Raw genomic sequence first — 23,244 nt, 5'->3', positions numbered from 1 at the left:
TTAACTTTCTCTCGTGCTATGAAAGATAGACTGCTGAAATTAATAGTAAAGAGATCCATGACACATGCACATCTAGTCTATACATTGTTTTATCAGTCATTTTCTTTTAAAAATATAATTTTTTTTTTATAAATTATGATTTTTAAAAATATATTTTCTCTCTTTCTTTTTGTTGTTACTACATTTGAACATCCACTTTAAAACTTACTTAGTTCATTCCATAATTTTTGTTACGCTTTTAATATATATTTTGTTATTCTTGTTTTTTAGTACATATTACAAGATTGAAACATTTGTAGCCTCCAAACACAGGGATGACAACACCCATAGGTAGCAAAGCACAAAAAAATGGTTGGACTGGACAAATATACAGACAAAGTTAATTTTATAGATGTTCAGTTGACTCTAAAAAATAAGACTATGCAAAAACGGAATAAACTTTTAAGATGAACAGATGGACAGACATACAGAAAGACAGACAGACGGACATGAAAACAGACAGAAAGACTAACAAACAAACAGACTGACAAACAGAGGGATAGACATAAAGACAAAAGTACAAACAGGCAGATAGAAAGATGAAAGTTTTGAGTGTATTTTCTGAGCCTTGGTATGACCAGTGGGTATATTCCCAAAAAGCAGAGCCCAATCTTTCAATTTTCGAGATGTAATGTTTTATACTGCATACACTGTTCTTTAAGATATACATCTTAATCTAAATAAGTATAACCGTACAGGGATCTAAAGAGATAATAAAAGTGCCGATAAATTGAAGTGTATATCCAATGGTGATGCACAAAATTACCCCATCTGTAGATTGCAATAAGTGGTTGAAACGTTTGAACATGGAAGTTACTCTAAACCAAGCATTCAAAATTCAATAAAAGTTTCCAAATTTATTAAGCCAACGAATAAGGGACTAGTGTAATAAACAGCCAAATGTCCCCTTCCCCCCTAACTAGTTAGAATAGTTATCTAGTTATAGACATCTTTTCGCAGATATAAAAAAAAATTCAAAAATTTTGTTAGTCTCAAGGGTCTAACAAAACTGGTATTAATTTTATTATTTTTATTTTGAATTTGTGAAAATTGTCTGTAATATGATACTTTACATGATTTTTTGTATGACTGAGACCCTGTTCTAATCTAGCAGATGCTAATCGGTTTTAAAGCCATACTGGAAATATTTTTTAGTAACAGAGTGGTCTAAAGTGTTTTTTTTAAAGGCATTTTATGTACTTAATAAAAAGTAGTATGTTTTTTTTTATCCATAGCGAAATATCTCTCTAACCACTGAACCGATATAGTTATCCTTTACAGTGAATCTTATTATATGTTTAGGGAAGGGTTTGGTGTTGGTAACCCCCCCCCTCAATTATTTTAATATTACTTTTTAAAACGTAAATTAATAATAGGGGGGGGGGGGGAGGTCGATCCTAAAGCTTTTCAGGGGCGTAGCCGCTATTATGTTCTTATAGTATAGAATTACTATTATATAAAAACAAGGATGACAACATCTATAGAAGCAAAAGACAAACGAACATTTACAATTGTAGAGTGTCAGAACTTCATAAGCTGAATTCAAATGAATAAGTCTGAACAAAATTGTATGTAAATATGTTCTAAATTACTTAAATTCAGAATTCTGTTTATTTTTTGACTTGATTGTGGAGATGCTTCTCTATCATTTTGTCCCAGGAATCTGGTAATTATTAGAGTTGCCACGATTTCAAATTGTATCTAACTGTTATAGAATCATAAGGCCAAGTTTGAAATCAATAGGACAACTAACATGCCTAAACTAACAATAAGAGATATCGTTTCGTATATACATAGACGTTTGGACGGAACAGCCCTAATTATAGAAAAGATGCGCTTTTTAAAATGCTACAATATATACTAGCAGTGTCCAAACTTTTCCGCTGATAATTTTTATCTACAAAAGGGGTAAATTTGTTAACCACTATTGGGGAAATTTCAATGATTTTTAGGCCATTGTCTTATCCCCCAAGGTCCCTGGATGTTCCAACAAAATGCTTCGCTAGATATGGACATGATTGATCTAATTCTACTCAGGGATCTAAAGGGACAAGACAATGGCCGATAAATTGATGTAATTCTCCAATATTTATACACAAAAATACACCTTCTGTAGAAAGCAATTAGTGGTTGAAAAGTTACCTTAATTAATCAACCAAAAAAATCAAAAATAGTTCCCAAAGTTGTTATGCCAACCAATTAGAAAACGTTATTAAAAAACTTTGGGGGCCAGTGTATAAACAGCCCAATGTCTCCTCCCTCCCTGCATTCTACCAAATAAAAAATGTGAAATGGAAAATATGAAAAAGAATAGGCATTTTATTCTCAAACTTTAAATGGAGAAACAATCCCCCCCTCCCTCCCAGTGATTTAGTCTGCAGAAAGGAAGGGAATAATTGGCTGTTTAGTACACTAGTTCCCAAAATTTTATAATAACGTTTTCTTATTCGCTACCTTAACAACTTCAAATGTACACAACTTAACCTAAATTGTTAGATACGTCAATCAATAATAAATAAGTATAACCGCACAGGGATCTAAAGAGATAAGACAAGTGCCAATAAATTGAAGTATATACCCAATTATGATGCACAAAATTACCACATCTGTAGATTTAAATTATTGGTTGAATTGAAATCTCCCTCTCTCTCTAATAACCGCAAGGTAACCTTTAGTCATGCGAGAATGGGTGAATGGGTTTGTGTGTGTGTGTGCGCGTGCGCACTTCCTTTCGGTCAGCCAGTTGTGAAAAACAGGTTACAGTGTGAGGATACTACGTGAGTTTTGATGCAAAGATTCAATGTAATAAGTGTTGTTTGATAATAAGTTAATGGTAACTATTCAAATAAGGAATTCCAACTCAAAGTTCAAATTATATTTCTATTGTTTATTTAAATAGTGCTTTAAACAGTTAAATTCAAATGCTGCAATTTAACGGTTTGAAATTTGGCTGTTTATTAGCAATGTTTAATTATAATTCATTTAACCTTAAACCAAAGAGAGAAAAAATATATAGAACGAAAAACGTCAACATGATCATCTAAAAGTAAACCAAGAGGTAAGAACAATAATTTAGTAAATGATTAATACATTTTGTTTTAAATTTGTGTATATTATCAAATCCCAAACGTTTTGGATACTAATAAGGAAATGGGCGGAGTTGAAGTAGCTTGGGTTAAGAATGATAGAGTATAAGAAGATATGGGGGATTTAATCAAGCATTTATGATCAATTTATATCCAGGGAAGGGGACAAGGAATTGTAAATTACACTGGTACTCAAAATCTTATTACCACCTTATTCTTATTCCTTGCTACAAATATTTTGAGTACTTTTATTGAATTGTGGTTGGTTGGTAGCAGATAAACTTTATTTACATATGGGGTAATTGTTTATCATCATTGGGTATGTACATCAATTTATTATCCATTGTATTATCGTCTTATCCCTTAACATCCCTGATTTATTACCCTTCCTAAACAAATAAATTATAAGATAGGGTTAAGATTCCCATATACCTTTATCGAAAATTAGGTCCCCAAAATTTTATAAAAACGTTTCTTATTCGTTGGCTTAACAACTTTGGGGACTTATTAGATTTTGATTGGTTTGTGTAATATTTAGTTGAGTGTCCAAACGTTTCAACCACTAATTGTAATCTTCAGAAGGAGTTCTTTTGTAAATCATCATTAGGGATATACATCAATAACTCGGCCATTGGATATAGTTGAAATTGGGTTGCTGTTTGTTAGGCATAATTATTTCAATTTTTTTATATTTTTGAAGGAGGGGCCGTTTGACCGTAAATTACATTGGTACCTAAAGTTTTATAACCGCATTTTGGTACCCAAAGTTTTATAACCGCATTATCTTATTTTATTTCCATGAATTTTGATTGCTTTGTCTTAATTTTTGGTCAATAATTTTAATCTACAGAAAGGGAAACTTTGTCAGGGATCTTAAAGGATAAAACAAACATAATTAATTACCATTTCTGTAAATTAAAATTATTAGTTGAAAGCTTTTAAAAAAACTACCAAATAAAAATTTAATTTAAGTACCCAAAGTTTTTAATCCAACGATTAAAAACTTGATTTTAAAACTTTGGGTTCTAGTGTAATTTCCCCTTCCTCAACTTTCTTCATTTATTATCATTGCATTAGGGCCGTATATCAAAATATAGTCAATTGACTTATCTCCTATTATCCCTGGATAAAAATAAAGTAATAATTATAAGTTGTGTAGAACTCTACAATTCTCTCAATAATCCTCTTTGTCCATCAGTCCGTCCGTAACACTATGGATGGCGATGCAATGTTGTAAACTAACAGACTGCTTAATTTTTTGGGGTATAGTCCCTTTCGTGGCAATGCCTCTTAAGGGGTGTTTCGTCGTATTTTCAAAGTAGCTTTTCCCCTATTTTTAGCCCATGCGGGGGGCTCTAACCATGCGGGAAATTCACCTAAACCTAAAATAACCTAACCTAAAATAAATTATAAAAACTAATGTGAAAATAAGAAGAAATGCCCCTTAAGAGGCGTTTTCACGAAAGAGACTGTACCCATTATTTAGTACTAAAATTTATTTCATATTTTCTTCTTTTTTATCAGCCGACAATCCTCTCTATAATAATAAGTTTTGTGCTTTGTTTCTTATGGATGTTATCTTTCTTGTTAAAGGCGAAGCCTTTCTATAATTAGGGTCGGTCCGTCCGTACGACCGTCCGTCCGTACGTCAGTCACAGAGAGTTATCTCTTTTCGTTAATTTAAACAGGTTAGAATTGTCCTATCGATTTCAAACTTTGCATGATGATTCCTGTAGTAGTTCGGTTCAATTTAGAAAGCGTAGCAACTCTATAATCAATACCAGAATTCTGTACTTGCATTTGAAACATGTCGATTTTTAACTTTTTTGACAACAAATTTTGTATGTTAGAATTATCCGATTCTTCTGATTTTTTGAAAACTGATTCCTATTACAACAAGGTACAATGTTATAAGCAAAGCATCTCTATAAACAAGTCCCAAAAATGTAAGTATGTCCTTAAACAGTTTATTTATGCAGTTTTGCAACAAATTTACTTACAATATTGTTTGTATTGATGCATTAATATTCTGCTAATTCAGTTCTGACAATCTACAAGTGTTAATGTTCGTTTGCCCTTCCATTTCAGAGCTTCGCTTTTATGGATGTTGTCATCCTTGTTATTAATATTTCGCAGTCTAGTATTCTAAATCTGGGTATTTGCCCCCTCCCCATTTGAAAAAGCTTGCACACCATTACCTCCCAGACAACGTTTTTTTTAAAAGCGAAGCTTTTCTATAAATAGGGTCGGTCCGTCCGTCCGTCCGAGACAGATAGCTTTTATTCGTTAATTTAGGCATGTTAGAATTGTCCTATCGATTTCAAACTTTGCATGGTGATTCCTGTAGTATTTAGGTACGATTTAGAAAGCGTAGCAATTCTATAAGCATTACCATAATGTCCGTACGTCCATTTTAAAACTGTTGATTTTTTTACTTTTTTAAAAACAAATTTTTATGTGATCTAATTATCCGTTTTATCTGATTTTTGGTATATTGATTCCTGGGACAACAAAGTACAATATTATAAGCAAAGCAACTCTATAAACAAGTCCATAAACATTATCCTGTAGCAAGCAGTTTTTCAACAAATTTACTTACAATTTTGCTTCGACTCTTAGACTTTTATATTCTGATTATTCAGTTCAGACACTATACAAGTGTCAATGTCCGTTTGTCCTACCGTTTCAGTGCTTCGCTGTTATGGATGTTGTCATCCTTGTTTGATATAATAAGAATAGCGTTGCTTTTAACAAGAATGATAAACATGCATTTTTATGAAGTTACAAGGATGACAAAATCCATAAAAGCGAAGCCTTGAAACTGTATGACAGACGAACATTAACTCTTATAGAGTATCAGAACTGAATTTACAAAATATAAATATAAAAGTTTTGACAAAATTATATGTATATTTTTAAAAGCGAAGCTTTCCTATAATTAGGGTCGGTCCGTCCGTCCGAGATAGATAGCTTTTTTCGTTAATTTAGGCATGTTAGAATTGTCCTATCGATTTCAAACTTTGCATGGTGATTCCTGTAGTAGTTAGGTACAATTTAGAAAGAGTAGCAACTCTATAAGCATTACCAGAATGTCCGTACGTCCATTTTAAACATTGATTTTTCTACTTTTTAAAAACAAATTTTTGATGTGATTTTTGGTATATTGATTCCGAAGACAACAAAGAACAATATTCAAGCGAAGCAACTCTATAATCAAGTCCTAAAAATGTAGGAATGTCCATAAACATTATCCTGTATCAAGCAGTTTTTCAACAAATTTATTTACAATTTTGCTTTGCCTCTTATACATTTATATTCTGACTATTCAGTTCAGACACTATACAAGTGTTAATGTCCATTTGACCTACCGTTTCAGTGCTTCGCTTTTATGGATGTTGTCATCCTTGTTGTAACAAAACTTCTTAAATACAGAATTCTGACTTGATTATATAGATGCTTCGCTTATAATATTGTACCTTTTTTATTAGGAATCAGTATTTCAGTCAATCGGATATGAAATAAAATTATATTATTAAAAAAGATAAAAATCAACATGTTTAAAATGAACTTACGGACATTCTAGTAACGATTATAGAGTTGCTACGCTTTCTAAATCATACCTAACTACTACAGGAATAATCATGCAAAGTTTGAAATCGATAGGACAATTCTAACTTGCCTAAATTAACGAAAAAGCTATCAGTTACTACGGACGAACTGACACTAATAATAGAAAAGCTTTTAAGTCAAGTAGTGCAGATATAATTAAATCTATCTATACATTTATGAACAATTTATCTCTAAGTAGTGAAGTTTTTTTTTGTCTATAAGATGTGCAGCTATATAGAACTATCTATTATATACCCTCCCCCCCAAAAAATTTTGAAAGTACATTTGATCCCCAATTTCCTCCCCTCTGACCTTCGAAGGGCCTCATTTTAACCACCCTCCAAAACAATAAAGCTTGGACGTCCTAGTATTTATGTCCTGAAATAGTCAGGGAACTTAATGGATAAGAGACTGGCTAATAAATTGATGTACATCTCCAATTTTAAAACACAAATTTACCCCTTCTGTAGATTACAATTAGTGGTAAAAGTATTTGGACACTCAATTTAATAACCAACCAATCTAATTTCATTTAAATTTCTCAATGTTGTTTGGCCAACGAATAAGAAAACGTAAATATAAAACTTTGAGAACAAGTGTTTTAAACAGCTCATTGTCCTCTCTCTCTCCCCCTTCCCTCCCTCTCTCTCCCTCCCTCCCTCCCTCCCTCCCTCTCCGTCTCTTGAAGAAAATCTAGCTGACAATTTTATATTAATAAGGAAAATTATGATCATGATTAGCGAAGCAAAATATTTTAAATAGATAGTCTAATAAGAACTATGAAATCCTATCCATACTAACATAACAATAGCATTCTGTAATTATTTCTAATAGAAGAAATACCGCAGCAATATATGTTTCTTATTTAAATAATATACAGCTATAAAATAAAAGTGCACTTCAAACTAGCTATACTTATTCTAACCAAGTACAATTTCAACAATAAGTAGCACAGCAAAACCAGCCAACTATTTATCGTGCAAAGCTTGAAACTAATGCATTGCAATGGGACAGAATTTATTAATTACGGATGTACAGACCTAACTTAATTACCTCCTAAAAACTCGTGGTATCAATGACGTCCAAGCTTTTTTTTTTGGATAGGGGGGGTAGCCATTCTTTATAAGTAAAGTTTAATAAAAGTATAGTTTTTAATCCAACGAATAGATCAACGTGATTTTAAAACTTTGGATACTTTACCCTCCTCCCTGAAGATATTCAAATTGATTCTCTAAGTAATATACTTGAAAAAATAGATTGACGATAATATGTCTGCCAAGGCTATCATTTTAACAGCTATATAGTCGACGACTATATTAATTTGAACTTTTTTCCACTTCTATTTTTAGCAAAGCTACTCTATAATTATCTTTGTCCTTTAGACTGTTCGTAACTCTATGTGGGCAATGCTAATGTTTAAGATAGACCGCTTAAATATTTGGTACTTAAATTTTTTTCCACTTCTATTTTGTAGCAAAGCTACTCTATGATTATCTTTGTCCATCAGTCCGTCAGTAACTCTAAGTGGGCGATGCTAATATTTAATATTGACCCCTTAAATATTTGGTATTAAAATTTATTTCATTTTTTTTTCTTTTCTATATCAGCTGACCATCCTCTCTTATAATAAGTTTTTTGCTTTGTTTCTTGTGGATATTGTCATCCTTGTTATTAATGTTGCAAAGTCTAGTATTTACAAACTGGTTATTTCCCCCCTACCTATTTAAATATGCTTGCACGCTCTTGAACAAAAATGACAAGCATGCATCTTTATAAAATACTTGAATTGAATACTACGCTTCTTAGATCGTACCTAACTGTTTGAATCATCATGAAAAGTTTGAATTTGATAGGACAATTATGACATATCTAAATTATTCAAAAGAGCTATGCGTTTTGAACGGACATATGGAAAGACCAACCAGACCAATCAATTTATCAGCCATTGTCTTATCCCTTTAGATCCCTGGTTTTTTTTTAAAGCGACTTTGTATAATTGGGGTCGGTCAGGTTAGCTAGAATTATCCTATTGATAATAAACAAATATTAATTTTTTTTTATAAATATGTTGTTGGCGTAGAGTTGGCGTAAAACTTGTTTCTTGATGTAAATGAAGGGAAGTGGGTAATAACTTCAGAAAAAGGGGAAGGAGATTGTGGGGAAATTTTCACTTAAAATTGTTTGTTAGTATCCAATCCCTTTTCCCTGGTTTTACTACTTTAGAGCTTCGCTTTTGTATGTTTCCTCGTCAAAAGAGAAGCTTTTTATATAGTTAGGGTCTGTTTGTCCGTACATAATGGTTATATTTCATTAATTTTACATGTTAGAATGTTCTATCCATTTCAAACTTTTCATAATTATTTTATAAATGTTATCAGAAAGTCCACACATCCATTTAAAACATTTTATTTTTATCAATTAGTTCAAGTGTCCTTTGGTATGTTTGTTTAGGTGAAATTTTGGAAAGTTTAATATAAGGGGGGGGGGGGGGGGGGGGGCTGAGGTGCATTTATAAAATTGAGAGATATTTCCTGATATTCATTTTAGTAGACTGATTTTTAGATGATGCTCTTACTTGAAGTAGCCTAGCTAAAAGATGACCAATATCATTGGTCAACTGTCTATAATTAATACTACAATTAATCCTTCACAGCTTAGAATCCACCTGCTTTTCAGAGACGTATAACATTGTCAGTGATAAAAGGGATAAAACAATGGATGATACATCAAAATACCCCTTCTAAATTCTATAATTATTGGTTAAAACGTTTGGACACTGCTGGTATATTAATTGACTAATCAAATTTAATAAAAGTACCCAAAGTGTAGAGCGAATGAACTAAAACTTTGGTATCATTGTAATATACAGTTCAATGTCTCCTCCCTCTCTTTTTGACCAGGTAAGGAGGGGACATTGGGCTTTAAATTACGCTGGCACCCAAAGTTATCTTCGGTTGACAACACTTACAGGTTTTTCTTATTAAATTTTGAATGTTTTTTTTCTACATTAGAAGAGTGCAAATTTTTCAACCAATAATTTTATTCTACAGTAGGATTATCTTGTTTATCATCATTTGGGATATGAATAAATGTTTTGTCCATTGGTTTATCCCTTGAATTCCTGTTAAATCTTTAACGTTTTTTCATTCATTGGCACAACAACTTTAGGGACTTTTTTACTCATTTTGAGTCTCCAAATGTTTTAACTACTAATTATAATTTACAGAAGGGGTAATTTTGTGCATCATCATTGGAGATGTATGTTAAGGCGGGTTGATTTTCCACTTTTTTATTTACACAATTTTTTTTAGTAAAAGTCCCCAAAGTTGTTAAATCAGCGAATTAGTAAACGTTATTAAAAAACTTTGGGGACCAGTGTAATAAATAGCTCATTGTTCCCTCTCTCTCTGGACAATGTGGTGATAAAACTTTGGGTTCTTTCTTTTTCCCTACTTTGACATTGGGCTGTTTATAACACTGGTACCCAAAGTTTTATGATGTTTTCTCATTCGTTGGTTTAATAACTTTTACAAAATTATGATTGGTTGATTTTTTAAATTGAGTGTTCAAACGTTTCAACCACTAATTTTAATCTTCAGAAGGTGTAATTTTGTGTGCCATTGATATGTACATCCATTTATCTGCCATTGTCTTATCCCTGAGTTTCATTAGATATTGCTATTTTCTTCAGGGATCTAAAGGGATAAGGCAAGGGCCGATAAATTGTTGTTGTATATCCCCAATGATAATACACAAAATTAACCCATCTGTAGGTTGAAATAAGTGGTTGAAACGTTTGAACACTCAACTTTATGAACCAATCAATAAAAATACAATAAATATCCCTAGAGCTGGCGAGACAAAGAACAAGGAAAGGTTATTATAAAACATTGGGGAATAGTGTATTAAAATGCCTATGGTTTTTCCCTCCCTGTATTTTGTTTCTAATTAGCGGCTACACCCCTAAAAGCCTCTAATGGGGGGGGGGGGACGAATCAACTCCCCTTAATATTCAATTTTAGTTTTATAAAGAAAAGGTAAAAAACATCTTTTCAGGATCTATGAGAAGCTACATTGTTAATTAGAACCATATTGGTTCAGCAGTTAGAGAGATCCCATTGTACTAACAGACAAACTGACACTCTCATATAGACATCCTGTTACTTTTATTTAAGAAGAAACAAATATATGAATTGTACTTTCAATAGATAGATAGTTTAAGTTTTAAAAGGAAAAAAAATATATAAAAAAACTATATTAAATTTATATTGTTGGAAAAAATATTTTGTGTTGTATCTTTTTTAGATATCCTTTCCGGTTAGTTTTTTTTTCTAGATAATCGTTTTTGTGGTTAAATTTTTGTGTTATACAACAATCAAGTTATTTGCATAAACCACAGAGGGAGTGGACATTGGACTGGAAATTATACTGGTTCTATAATCTCTAATTTGTTGGCTTAAAATCTTTGAATATTATTTTGAAATATTAATTGGATGTTACATGCCAAACATACAGACTGAAAGTTTTAAAAATTTTCATTCCATTGCAAAAAACGCGATCTTTGGTTTGTTTAAATGTCCATTTATTTAGCATTTTTCAAGAATGTCAAGCGTGGGAAAATTTTTAGAATGTGGGAACCATTTATTTTGATTTAAATGGTACATATGATTTTCATTTAAATTCATTTTTTGGACCCGTGAGAAAATTTTTTTAACGTGAGAACCATTTAATTTTCATTGAATGTCATTTTTTGGAAGTGTGGGAAAAAACAGGAGAAAAAATATGTTTTAGTATAAAGAAATGTTCTATCAGTTTCAAACCTTTTTCATTTGATAGATCATACTGACTTTCGAAAAACCGTCAGACCGATTTTTGAAATTCAATCTGTTAAAAAAGATATTCAAGTTTTAATTTTTTGTTTTGAAAATATTATTTTACATGTATTGACGCCATATTGGATTATGATAATTTTTTTTTGTTAGAAGATTTTTTTTCTAAAATATTTTTTAAAAATTAACTTTTTACAATAAAAAAATCTTTGAACTTAAATTGACCAATAATTCAAAGATTTTTTCTCTTTGATTTGGAAGATTTTTTATGATTTTTATTTTTAATGTTAAATAAAAACACAACAGTGAAAAAATGAAAATTAAATGAAAAAACGTTTTATGATTTTATTCAAGAAATTATTTGCTAACATCACCTTTTTGTTGCAACAGAATGTTATTTAAGCAAACAAAATTTAGCATAAATGGATATTTAAATCCCAAGGTATTAAATGATCGAGCGTTAGCTTAAAATTAGGTAAAATTAAAGTTAGAAGAACACTTTAGATTTTAAGTACCGAGGCATTTAAAAAAAGGTTTTAGTAGGATTATAATCAATGTTACTTTGTGTTTCGTGCAAAAAAATTGGTGGCATCTAGGAGTAAAAAAAATTACAGTAAAGATTGCATATTTGTGTAATTTAAAAAGAAATTTTGTTAATCTAACATTCATAATAAGAGGCAAAAAAACTTTATGGGGGGGGGGGGAGTATTAAAAAAATATAGAAACTACTTCAAAATATATCACAATATGAATCTTGATCTTAGCAACATTAATAAAAACAAAAATATTGTTGCATATTCTGTGTTTTTTAGTTTCTTTTTTTCTGATATAATATTATTATTTAGTTTAATAAATTGTTTAATTTGTTTAATTGAATGTTCAAATCAAATATTCATAGATATCTAATTAATAGTATTAAATTTTTCCTTATTTTTGCATCAAAGGTGTAGTTGCAAGAAATGCATTTAAACTTAATTTTTTATGTTCAATAGTTTATCTAGAGGACATACATTTGAAATAATTTCAATTTTCTACCAGGTAGTTTTAAAAATGACTAGTCCAGTGGTGCCTATTGATTGTTTTGCATTTTAATACAAAATTATATATGTTAGATGGTATTTTTGTAACTTTTGCTGGCCATCAAACTTTTTAAATGCACTTTATGTAACTATCCCTTTAGATATTATTTGTTGATTATTAGTTTACCTTTTGTCAATAATTAATTTAACACAAAATTTTAGAATCACTTCAATGTCAGGTTGTTAATTTATTTTAGTCTGGTGTTGAAGTGGTTTTGAAAATCTTAAAACTACATCATAACTTATTTTTAAATTGTTGATGAACATTTTTTGATGCATTTACCACACAAACAAAGAAATGAGAAACCAAGAAAGAGACAACTTTCAATAGAATAACTTAATTAAAAGATTGTTACATAAGTACAAAATCTTTTATGAGAGTTACTTCTGTTGACCCATTTTCACAACTAGAACAACCAGAATCTTTTGAAGAATACCATCACTTAATTTTATAGTTTTATATTTTTTGTGTAAAAATTATTCAATTTTGTAAAATTTATTGCTATTAAAATCAAAATATCAGAATTATTATTTGTTTAAATAAAGAGTATGACTATTTGTCATTAAGAGTCAGATTAGAGTATGACTACTTTTCACTTGAATTCAGATTAGAGTATGACTGTTTGTCATCAAATATCAGATTAGAGTATGACTGTTTGTCACTAAAAGTCAGACTTGAGTATGACTGTTTGTCTGCAAATGTCAGATTAGAGTATGACTGTTTGTAATCAAATGTCAGATTAGAGTATGACTGTTTTTCATCAAAAGTCAGGTTAGAGTATGACTGTTTGTCATCAAATGTCAGATTAGAGTATGACTGTTTGTCATCAAATGTCAGATTAGAGTATGACTGTTTGTCATCAAATGTCAGATTAGAGTATGACTGTTTGTCTTCAAATGTCAGATTAGAGTATGACTGTTTGTCTTCAAATGTCAGATTAGAGTATGACTGTTTGTCATCAAATGTCAGATTAGAGTATGAATGTTTGTCATCAAATGTCAGATTAGAGTATGACTGTTTGTCATCAAATGTCAGATTAGAGTATGACTGTTTTTCATCAAAAGTCAGGTTAGAGTATGACTGTTTGTCATCAAATGTCAGATTAGAGTATGACTGTTTGTCATCAAATGTCAGATTAGAGTATGACTGTTTGTCATCAAATGTCACATTAGAGTATGACTGTTTGTCATCAAATGTCAGATTAGAGTATGACTGTTTTTCTTCAAATGTCATATTAGAGTATGACTGTTTGTCATCAAATGTCAGATTAGAGTATGACTGTTTGTCATCAAATGTCAGATTAGAGTATGACTGTTTGTCATCAAATGTCAGATAAGAGTATGACTGTTTGTCATCAAATGTCAGATTAGAGTATGACCATTTGTCATCAAATGTCAGATCAGAGTATGACTGTTTGTCATCAAATGTCAGATTAGAGTATGACTGTTTGTCATCAAATGTCAGATTAGAGAATGACTGTTTGTCATCAAATGTCAGATTAGAGTATGACTGTTTGTCATCAAATGTCAGATAAGAGTATGACTGTTTGTCATCAAATGTCAGATTAGAGTATGACCATTTTTCATCAAATGTCAGATCAGAGTATGACTGTTTGTCATCAAATGTCAGATTAGAGTATGACTGTTTGTCATCAAATGTCAGATTAGAGTATGACTGTTTGTCATCAAATGTCAGATTAGAATATGACTGTTTGTCATCAAATGTCAGATTATAGTATGATTGTTTGTCATCAAATGTCAGATTGGAGTATGACTTTTTGTCACTAAAAGTCAGTTAGCAGTATGACCATTTGTCATCAAATGTCAGATCAGAGTATGACTGTTTGTCATCAAAAGTCAGATTAGAGTATGACTGTTTGTCATCAAACGTCAGATTACAGTATGACTGTTTGTCATCAAATGTCAGATTAGAGTATGACTGTTTGTCATCAATTGTCAGATTAGAGTATGACTGTTTGTCATCAAATGTCAGGTTAGAGTATGACTGTTTGTCATCAAATGTCAGGTTAGAGTATGACTGTTTGTAATCAAATGTCAGATAAGGGATTAACTGGGCAAATTTTGAGGGTCAATTTAATCACAGATTACGATCTTAATCACCTGAACTTTGCTCACATTGAGTCAGATTCGTCAGATTATAATCTGAAATCCCCCCTGACAGATTAAAAATTTGGCGGCAAATCCTGAGTAATCTGAGTTTTAGTACCTTTTTGCGCAAAAACACAGGTTTTGTCAGATTACAATCTGACGAAATGTAATCAAATGTCAGAGTTGATTGATGAGGGGCGGGCAGATTAAAACCTGAGGAAAACCTGTCAAAACTCAGATTAGACAAGGTTTTGTCACTACTTGTCAGATTTAAAAACTACTAGGGATAGCTTACCTATATCATTAAACATTTGTAGGTTTGTTCTTCTAGTTCCAAAGGTTGGGTGATTAAAAAATATCTAAAACAAGATCGGTCAACATCAAACCTAACGCCTAATACAAAGTAGAATGATGTCTGTCTGTCACTGTAGATCTCAATAACCACTGAACCGATTTGGTTCTATTCTTCAGGAAGATACATACTGGTACTCCCTCTCAAAAAAATTCTTTAAGTAAACAAAAACAAATTAGGGGGGTGGGGGAACACCAACTGCACCCAGTGGCGGACCAGGACTCTAAAATAAGGGCGCTCTTTAATGTAGATTTTACATACCTGCTACAGGAATCAATTTAAAAATAATTGTATGTTATTACCTCATCTAAAGCAGTTGTATCTGGCATACCACCTATGAGAAGAAAAAATCAATCAGCTTCATAACTAAAGACGTTGAAAATAGTTCCTAATGCTACTATTTACATTAATAGTAAGGGTAGGGGGAGTAGTTCTTGGCAGCTCTGAGGTCTGAGGAGACGCAAGGCTGCCTCGCCTTAAAGAGGTAAGGGTAAGGGGAATACCCCTGGTGTTTGGACAGAAAAGGAGACATTTTGGTCCCCTTAGTTAACCAGGGTTGTTGGACCTGGCGTTTGAGTGTCATGGACTCCGCCCGTATGAGGTAATTGATGAGGAACTAAAGGACTTTTGTCAAAGGACGGAGGTACCTATAATCATACCCTAATTCTAATGAAGCTTCGCTACTAATAATTTACCTAAATTTAATGAAACAAGATTGTAGGCACCAGGGGGTTGGTTTTCTTGCTCAACAATAATCAATTCATATAAATATCTAGAAAAAAAGTAAATGGTACCATGTAAGTAAATGTGTTGTATACACAATATCTCATTCGTTGGCTAATTATCTCTAGGTATATAAATCAAAACATGATTGCAACCAAGAATTTTAAACTACATTATGCGTAGTTTTGTTTATCATCATTGGCCATGTAGTTTAATTAATTTTCCATTGTTATATATAAGCGAAGCTTTTTCATAATTAAGTCCTAAAGATGTAAGTATGTACTTAAACAGCATCATGTATTTAAGCAGTTATGCAAGAAATTTACTTAAAATTGTGTTCAAACTTAAATTTTTATATTCTGATAATTCAGTTCTGACAATCTACACGTGTTCGTTTATCCTACCATTTCAAAGCTTTGCTTTTATGGATGCTGTCATCCTTGTTTAAATTTTAAAGGCAGTTGTAGGAAGTATAACTTATTGTTACTTGTAAAGTAGCTCCACTACTAAAATTATAAGCCTGCTTCCTACCTCGCAAATTTATCTATAGCTTGAACAATAAATGGATTTTCAAACACCAGATTCACATTATAGCTTTTCAAATATCTAAAAATATATACATCTATAATGGATATAGAATAATATACGTGGATATTATGACAAGTTGAACAATTTTCGTTTAGATTCATCCAGTAGAGGGGGAGGTAATGAGGTAAAGGGGGTAATTTTAGCCCACTGCCTGTTTTTTTTAATTGGAATAGCTGGTATTAATAATATAAGTTTTATTTTATTATTCGTAGAAAATTTACTATAATACGATACGATACATTCTTTTTCAGTATGGCTTAGAACTGGTTCTATTTCAGAGGATATTAATCGGTTTCAAAGCCACAGTGTTGGAAAAAATATGATTGTTTATAACCTGAGAGCTTCCATTGTATTTGTCAACTGTCCGGCATTGTAACTAAAAATAAAAGAATATTTCTCGCATCGTATTATAAACAGCTTTTCGCGGATATAAAATGTACAATTATAAGATTAAAACCAGTTTTTTAGCCCCAAGAAACAAAAAACTGGTTTTAATATTATGATTGTACTTTTTTTATATACGTAGAAAACTGGATATAATACGATGCTAGACATAATTTTTTCGTATGGATGAGAACTAGTTCTAATCCACTGGATATTAATCGGTTTCGAATGAATACGAGAATACATTCTTTCTGCATAACTTTACCTTTTACCTAATTGGAGCGGGCTTCTCTTTCGATTTCAAGTGATCATCTAGAGAACCCAAATGCATCATCCTTATGTAATGGGATGCAATATTCTAACGTCCACTGGTGGATATTAGGTTAAGTAACAGACAACCAACCCTTTAATTGCACGACCTAACGACCTTTAATTGCTAAGAAGTCCTAACTGTGAATGGTAATGAGTTGCGCTTTTTTATTGGCCCAGATACTCCCCTACTATGTTTTATGTCGTGCACATGACATAGCAGCAGTAAGATTAATTTTTAACGTCTTTAGTGTTTACGCGGAGTCGGGGACGCAACCCAATCTTTCCCACTTTCATATTAATTTTGTTGTAACATGATTCCAGTTACGTCATAATTTTCTTTCCCGAAAAAGGGAAGGGGGGAAGAAAATCTCTTCAAAGGAGATGGGGAAAACCCCCTTTTCTCCCATCTCTTTTTTCTTCCCCCCTTACCTTTTTCGGGAAAGAAAAATATGACGTAACTGGAATCATGTTCCAACAAAATTAATACAAAAGTGGGAAAGATTGGGTTGCGTCGGTGTCAGGCCGAGTTCGCGCTATGTGTTGAGTCACGGTCGCGTTTTTTTTTTGCATAACTTTACCAACACCTTACAAGCATACAACCAACTCTGATCAAAAGATCAACATACAAATATTACAGAAAGATGTGTATTTTATTTTACTAGAAATAAAAGTTACCTTATATCAGTAACGGTTACAAATAAGGGCGTATCTCCAGAACGATGAAGGATTTTTAGACTAGTTAGAAATGTTGGCAAAAACTTGTAGATCAACTGAAAAAAAGTGTAACTTAAGTTTGTTTGTTTTTAAATTCTGAAAGGTAATTTCTGTACGCCCCAATTATGATAAACAAGATTTTTCATAATGCAGATTAAAATTATTATTTGAAAATTCTTTAGGAAATCTAGTCTAATGAAAGTATTTAAGCCAACAAATGTGAAAACAAGGAGGGGGGGGGGGGGGGGGTTTAATGCAACCATCTCGTAATCAATAATTAAATGGCACTTAGAATTCGAATTTCGATCTAAAATTTTTCATGAGTAATCCTTGGTAGGTCTATTTCCCCTAAATCGAACAAAAAGTTGGAAAAATAACGGCTGGCGGCTCAGCCGTTTAGTCGTTTTTTTGCCTATTTTCAGGGCAAATTCATCATCAATTACGTAGGAATTAACTTTTTAAAACTTATTTTTGGTTTAATTCATGGATAACAATAACCATTTTAAAATTTCTAGTACTGGCTACCGGCTAGAACCGTTTGATAAGGTTTTTGAGCGATAAAAAGTATTATATGGAGATAGGTTTCGTGACCAATATGCTCTTAAGATTGACAAAAATTGGCAAAACGGCTGAGCCGCCAGCCGTTAACCGTTACTTTTCCAACTTTTTGTTCGATTTAGGGAAAATAGACCTACCAAGGATTATTAATGCAAAATTTCAGATAAAAATTCGAATTCTAAGTGCCATTTAATCAATGATTACGAAATGGTTGGATTAACCCCCCCCCCCCCCTTTATAAAACTTTGGATACTTTTTATAGAATTACAATTCAATGCCCAAAATATGGACATTTAAAAAACAAAGTGTTCTCTTCACCCGTTTTATAGATCTTCCTTTACATATTTTTATTATATGATAATTACTGGAAACATAAAGAAACTTACCCTAGCTTGAAAAGATTCCCAAAACATTCCAGCAAATTCATTATTTATAGTAATACTCCATCTTGGATTTCCAAAAGCTGCTTGCTAAAATAGAAAGATAGATCAAGGTTGTCAACAATTATGGATGGACATCTTGAAACACTTAGCTATAGAGTAGTATCATAAAAATGAACATCAAACTAAAATAAATCACGAAACCTTTTAAAATTTATAATATGAAAATCTAGAAATCGATCTAGCCTCCCCAAACAATAAGCAAATCTTAATTAAACTTTGTGGAAATATGTAAATTGTGAACTTATTTAATCCCTAAAAATTTCAGGCGTCTATCCTGAATTGGGGTCGAGAAAATCATAAAAACATAAAAATTTGGAATCGAACTAGCTACTAAAAATCAACTGAAAGATAAAAAGAATGGGATTATCATGGAAAGAAAACAAAGTCATTCCTAATTAGGACAGAAGTCACTGGAAATTGATCTAAGGAAGGCTACTTATGTCCTTCATCTAACAAAATCTAACTTAAGGGAGGTGACTTATGTCCTTTGTCTGACAAATTCTTACATTAGGAAGGCTGCTTATGTCCTTCATCTTGCAAAACTTAGCTTTTCTGTCCTTCACATAGCAAATTCTTGCAAAATATAGCAAATTCTTACAAAACATAGCAAATTCTTGCAAAACATAGCAAATTCTTACAATACATAGCAAATTCTTGCAAAACATAGCAAATTCTTGCAAAACATAGCAAATTCTTGGAAAACTTAGCTTTTCTGTCCTTCACATAACAAATTCTTGCAAAACATAGCAAATTCTGGCAAAACATAGCAAATTCTTGGAAAACTTAGCTTTTCTGTTTTGTAAGAATTTGCTATGTTTTGCAAGAATTTGCTATGTTTTGTAAGAATTTGCTATGTTTTGCAAGAATTTGCTATGTTTTGTAAGAATTTGCTATGTTTTGCAAGAATTAGCTATGTGAATGACAGAAAAGCTAAGTTTTCCAAGAATTTGCTATGTTTTGCAAGAATTTGCTATGTTTTGTAAGAATTTGCTATGTTTTTCAAGAATTTGCTATGTTTTGTAAGAATTTGCTATGTTTTGCAAGAATTAGCTATGTGAAGGACAGAAAAGCTAAGTTTTCCAAGAATTTGCTATGTTTTGCAAGAATTTGCTATGTTTTGCAAGAATTTGCTATGTTTTGCAAGAATTTGCTATGTTTTGTAAGAATTTGCTATGTTTTGCAAGAATTTGCTATGTTTTGTAAGAATTTGCAATCTTTTTCAAGAATTAGCTATGTGAAGGACAGAAAAGCTAAGTTTTCTAATATTTTGCTATGTGATGGACCAAAAACAAATTTTATGCAAGATTTTGCTATGTGAAGGATCAAAAAGCTAGGTTTTGTGAGGTGAAGGGAGGCTACTTATGTCCTCAATTTTGCAAAATCTTTGTTAAGGGAGGCATGTTATGCCCTTCATCTAAGAAATTCTCACTTAAGGAAGGCTACTTATGTCCTTCCTAGGAAGGTGACTTCTGTCCTAATTTAGAAATGACTTTATTTTCTTTCCATGATCCAAAGAATGGGTACAAACATGGAAACAATGAAATCCAAGGGGGGTATCATAGTAGCAATGTCCCCCGAAAAACGTTTTGTTGCGGGAAAAGTACCCCACTTAAATTAAAAAATCTCATAAACCCTCTCTCATCCAACTCCAAAAATGTAGGGAAGCGTTGGCGTTGCTATACATAGTTTAAATCCATTATTTTGTACAAAACAGGTGAATTTGAGAATTTTATATCCTTTTCTTCCCCCCTTCCCTCACAAAAAAGCATGGACGTCCTTGGATACAATCATAGATAGATTTTACTATATTTACCATGGATCTAAAGGTATAAGACAATAGCCGATAAATCCCCAGTAATGAAACACAAAATTACAACTTCTGTAGATTACAAATAGTGATTGAATCGTTTGGACACTCAACTTAACCCTTAACGGTCGGCCCTCGGGGGGGGGGGGGGCGTTGAACGCCCCCCCATCCGGTTTTTTCTATCTCATTTTCTGTGTGTGAAAGATAAAGAGCCCAAACTGCTTGACTTTTTAAGTATGGGTATGACACATAACTGAGAGTTGGAATTTTTTGAATATCTCCATCCTGGCGGGCACAGGATGCCAGCAAACCTGGCAGGGTCATCCAGGTAAAGAGCAAAATATTTTTTTGACTAAAACAAAGCATTTTATCATACCAAATTACTAAAAAATCCTCTAGTAGTACATCCTTATATGAAATACAGGTGTTCAAATCACTTTCAGGTTCCAGGTATGATCCTGCAGGTCCTGATCATCCAGGTCTCCAGAAATCTTTAAAAGGCTCCTGTGGCCGCAATTTTTGATCTAAAGACTTCAAATTTTAAACTTAAGCTTTTCTGACATGTCTACATAACGTATTAAAATTTCATGAAGATCCGCCGCCGTTTTCCCGCCGATCGCCGACAGCGGCGGCTGGCAGCTGCCAAGTACAGCTGCGGCCGCTGAAATTTATATTTTGATATTTCTAATGTAAAATTTACATAAAGATAAAGATTTTCTGGAAAAAAAATTTTCTTCTAGCTTCAAAAATAAGAAAAATACAGCCGTTTGAAATTTTTAAGTAAAAAAAGACCCAAAAACAAAGGTTGTTAAATAAAAGGGTGAAGGAAGCGAAAATTGACTTAGACCTATAAAAGGTCGGAAATTCATTATCAAACAGGGGACTTGCACAAAAAAAATTAGCCCTCTAGCTCTAATAGGAACTGAGATAATAAGGGGGGGCGTTGAACGCCCCCCCCCCCCCCCCCCCGACCGATTAAGGTGCGGCTAGGGGCCCGACTGTAAAGGGTTAATAAACCAACCATTCAAATTTCGATAAAAGTTTCCAAATTTGTTAAATCAACGAATAACAAAACGGCATTATTTGGGGACTTTGAAATAAACAGCCCATTGTGATAATTACCAACCTTTATTCTGTGCAGTTCTTCCTTAGTCATGGCCCAAACAAGAAAAACAGCTGGCTGAGTCTCTGTAATCAAAACAATATTTTTAGGATAACTGGAAAATTGAGAGTCCTATTTTGTCTTAAAGTGATCTTAAGTGATAAGTCGTTTATTTATATACATACAAGATACATCTGTTGATTTTATTTATTAGTTAAAAAGTTTTGTAACAAATAGTTTGGAAACAACAAGTTAAAATTCGCTAAAAGTATTCAATTCTAACTAGCCAATGTTTAAGAAAACATTGTTAGAAAACTTTATTCTTTTATTTCGCTACACTAATAGATATTGTAATGCTTGTTTTTTCTAAAAAATTTAAATTTTTTACCTGGTGTGTCGTGTATTTTATACAGGAACTCTGAAAATAATAAATATTATACAATAGATATATTACACTAGATGGGCTGCCAGACATAATTAAAATGAATGAAAAAGAAATTTCTAGCATACGAAGATTATTTTTTATTAACTTTATATAAAAGTAACATGATATCTAACTATCTGTCTGGATGCTGTGAGTATTGGTGCAAAAAATGGGGACAAATTTTTAATTGATTTGACGGGGCTGTTTATTTACGTCACAAGTGAAGGGAAAGAAAAGGGAAGGAGGAAAGAAACCCCCTAGAAAAGAGATGGGGGTAAACACGCCAAAACAATTTGAAATTTGTCCCCATTTTTTGCACCAATACTCACAGCATCACCTTAACCCTGCAAAGATTAAATTGCCCATAGAAAAGAATATTTCCCCACAAATTTTCTTAACTTTTTTTTGTTAAAAGCTAAAATTAAATCCCCTAACCCTGAAAAAAACAGTAAAATTATCTTTCTGATCTTTGTATTGATAACTCAATTAATATTAGCTTCACCCATAGCCTCTTTTGGATCCTGTACCTAAACTTGCTTACCTGTAACTATGCCAAAACCAGCACCTGCCCCTCGCATGGCAAAGAAAAGGTCTGTTTCGTAAGTTGGCCTACAAATAAATTTATTATACTGAGGTTTAGTGTTCTTTTTAAAATTGTAATTTCTCGATAATCATAAGAATATATTTGAATTGATATATCAATTTACTAGTTGCTTCCAGCTTATACCAATAACGAAATTAATTTAAAAAAATTCACGAAACCTATACGTGGTTTTCAGCTGTCGTTGGGGGGCAACACAAAATTGACGACATCTTCATTTGCCCCCCAAATATTATTTTAGATTTAATTTACTTGTTGGTTATACCTTATACCTGAGTTGCTTCGCCCCTAGCCTCTAAGGGAAGAACAGCAGTAATAAGACTTACAGATGAACGAACATATTTAACAAGAAAGATAATCCTATGGAAAAGCTGAGTAAATCTATAATATTTCCGCAAATAAAAAAATGATTTTATAATCTTACTTTGAAATAGTTCTGTATTCGTGTGCATAATCTGGAACCTTTTCTATTTTTCCTAAAAAAA

The 23,244-nt window shown here is 32.1% G+C and overlaps 1 protein-coding gene across 1 annotated transcript in view; it reads right to left on the bottom strand.

Moving 5' to 3' along the window:
• The window catches only part of LOC145306586 (putative FAD-linked oxidoreductase YvdP), a 79,863-nt gene that overhangs the window by 17,413 nt on the left and 39,206 nt on the right, over positions 1 to 23,244 (bottom strand). The window contains exons 10-20 of the mRNA XM_080148787.1: positions 23,184 to 23,235; positions 22,700 to 22,767; positions 22,123 to 22,152; positions 21,759 to 21,820; positions 18,769 to 18,852; positions 17,786 to 17,880; positions 16,749 to 16,790; positions 16,358 to 16,432; positions 15,799 to 15,875; positions 15,406 to 15,437; positions 15,047 to 15,110 (exon numbers count right to left, since the gene is read on the bottom strand). Of these exons, the coding sequence (XP_080004913.1) occupies positions 15,047 to 15,110; positions 15,406 to 15,437; positions 15,799 to 15,875; positions 16,358 to 16,432; positions 16,749 to 16,790; positions 17,786 to 17,880; positions 18,769 to 18,852; positions 21,759 to 21,820; positions 22,123 to 22,152; positions 22,700 to 22,767; positions 23,184 to 23,235 (681 nt within the window). The remainder of the gene's footprint in view (positions 1 to 15,046; positions 15,111 to 15,405; positions 15,438 to 15,798; positions 15,876 to 16,357; positions 16,433 to 16,748; positions 16,791 to 17,785; positions 17,881 to 18,768; positions 18,853 to 21,758; positions 21,821 to 22,122; positions 22,153 to 22,699; positions 22,768 to 23,183; positions 23,236 to 23,244) is intronic.

Source organism: Acartia tonsa, chromosome 14 (genome assembly GCF_053477335.1).
Source record: "Acartia tonsa isolate MP-2025a chromosome 14, ASM5347733v1, whole genome shotgun sequence".
Classification (NCBI taxonomy): Eukaryota; Metazoa; Arthropoda; class Copepoda; order Calanoida; family Acartiidae; genus Acartia; species Acartia tonsa.
Note: the sequence above shows the minus strand (reverse complement) of the source record. Positions and strands in the feature narration are given on the sequence as shown.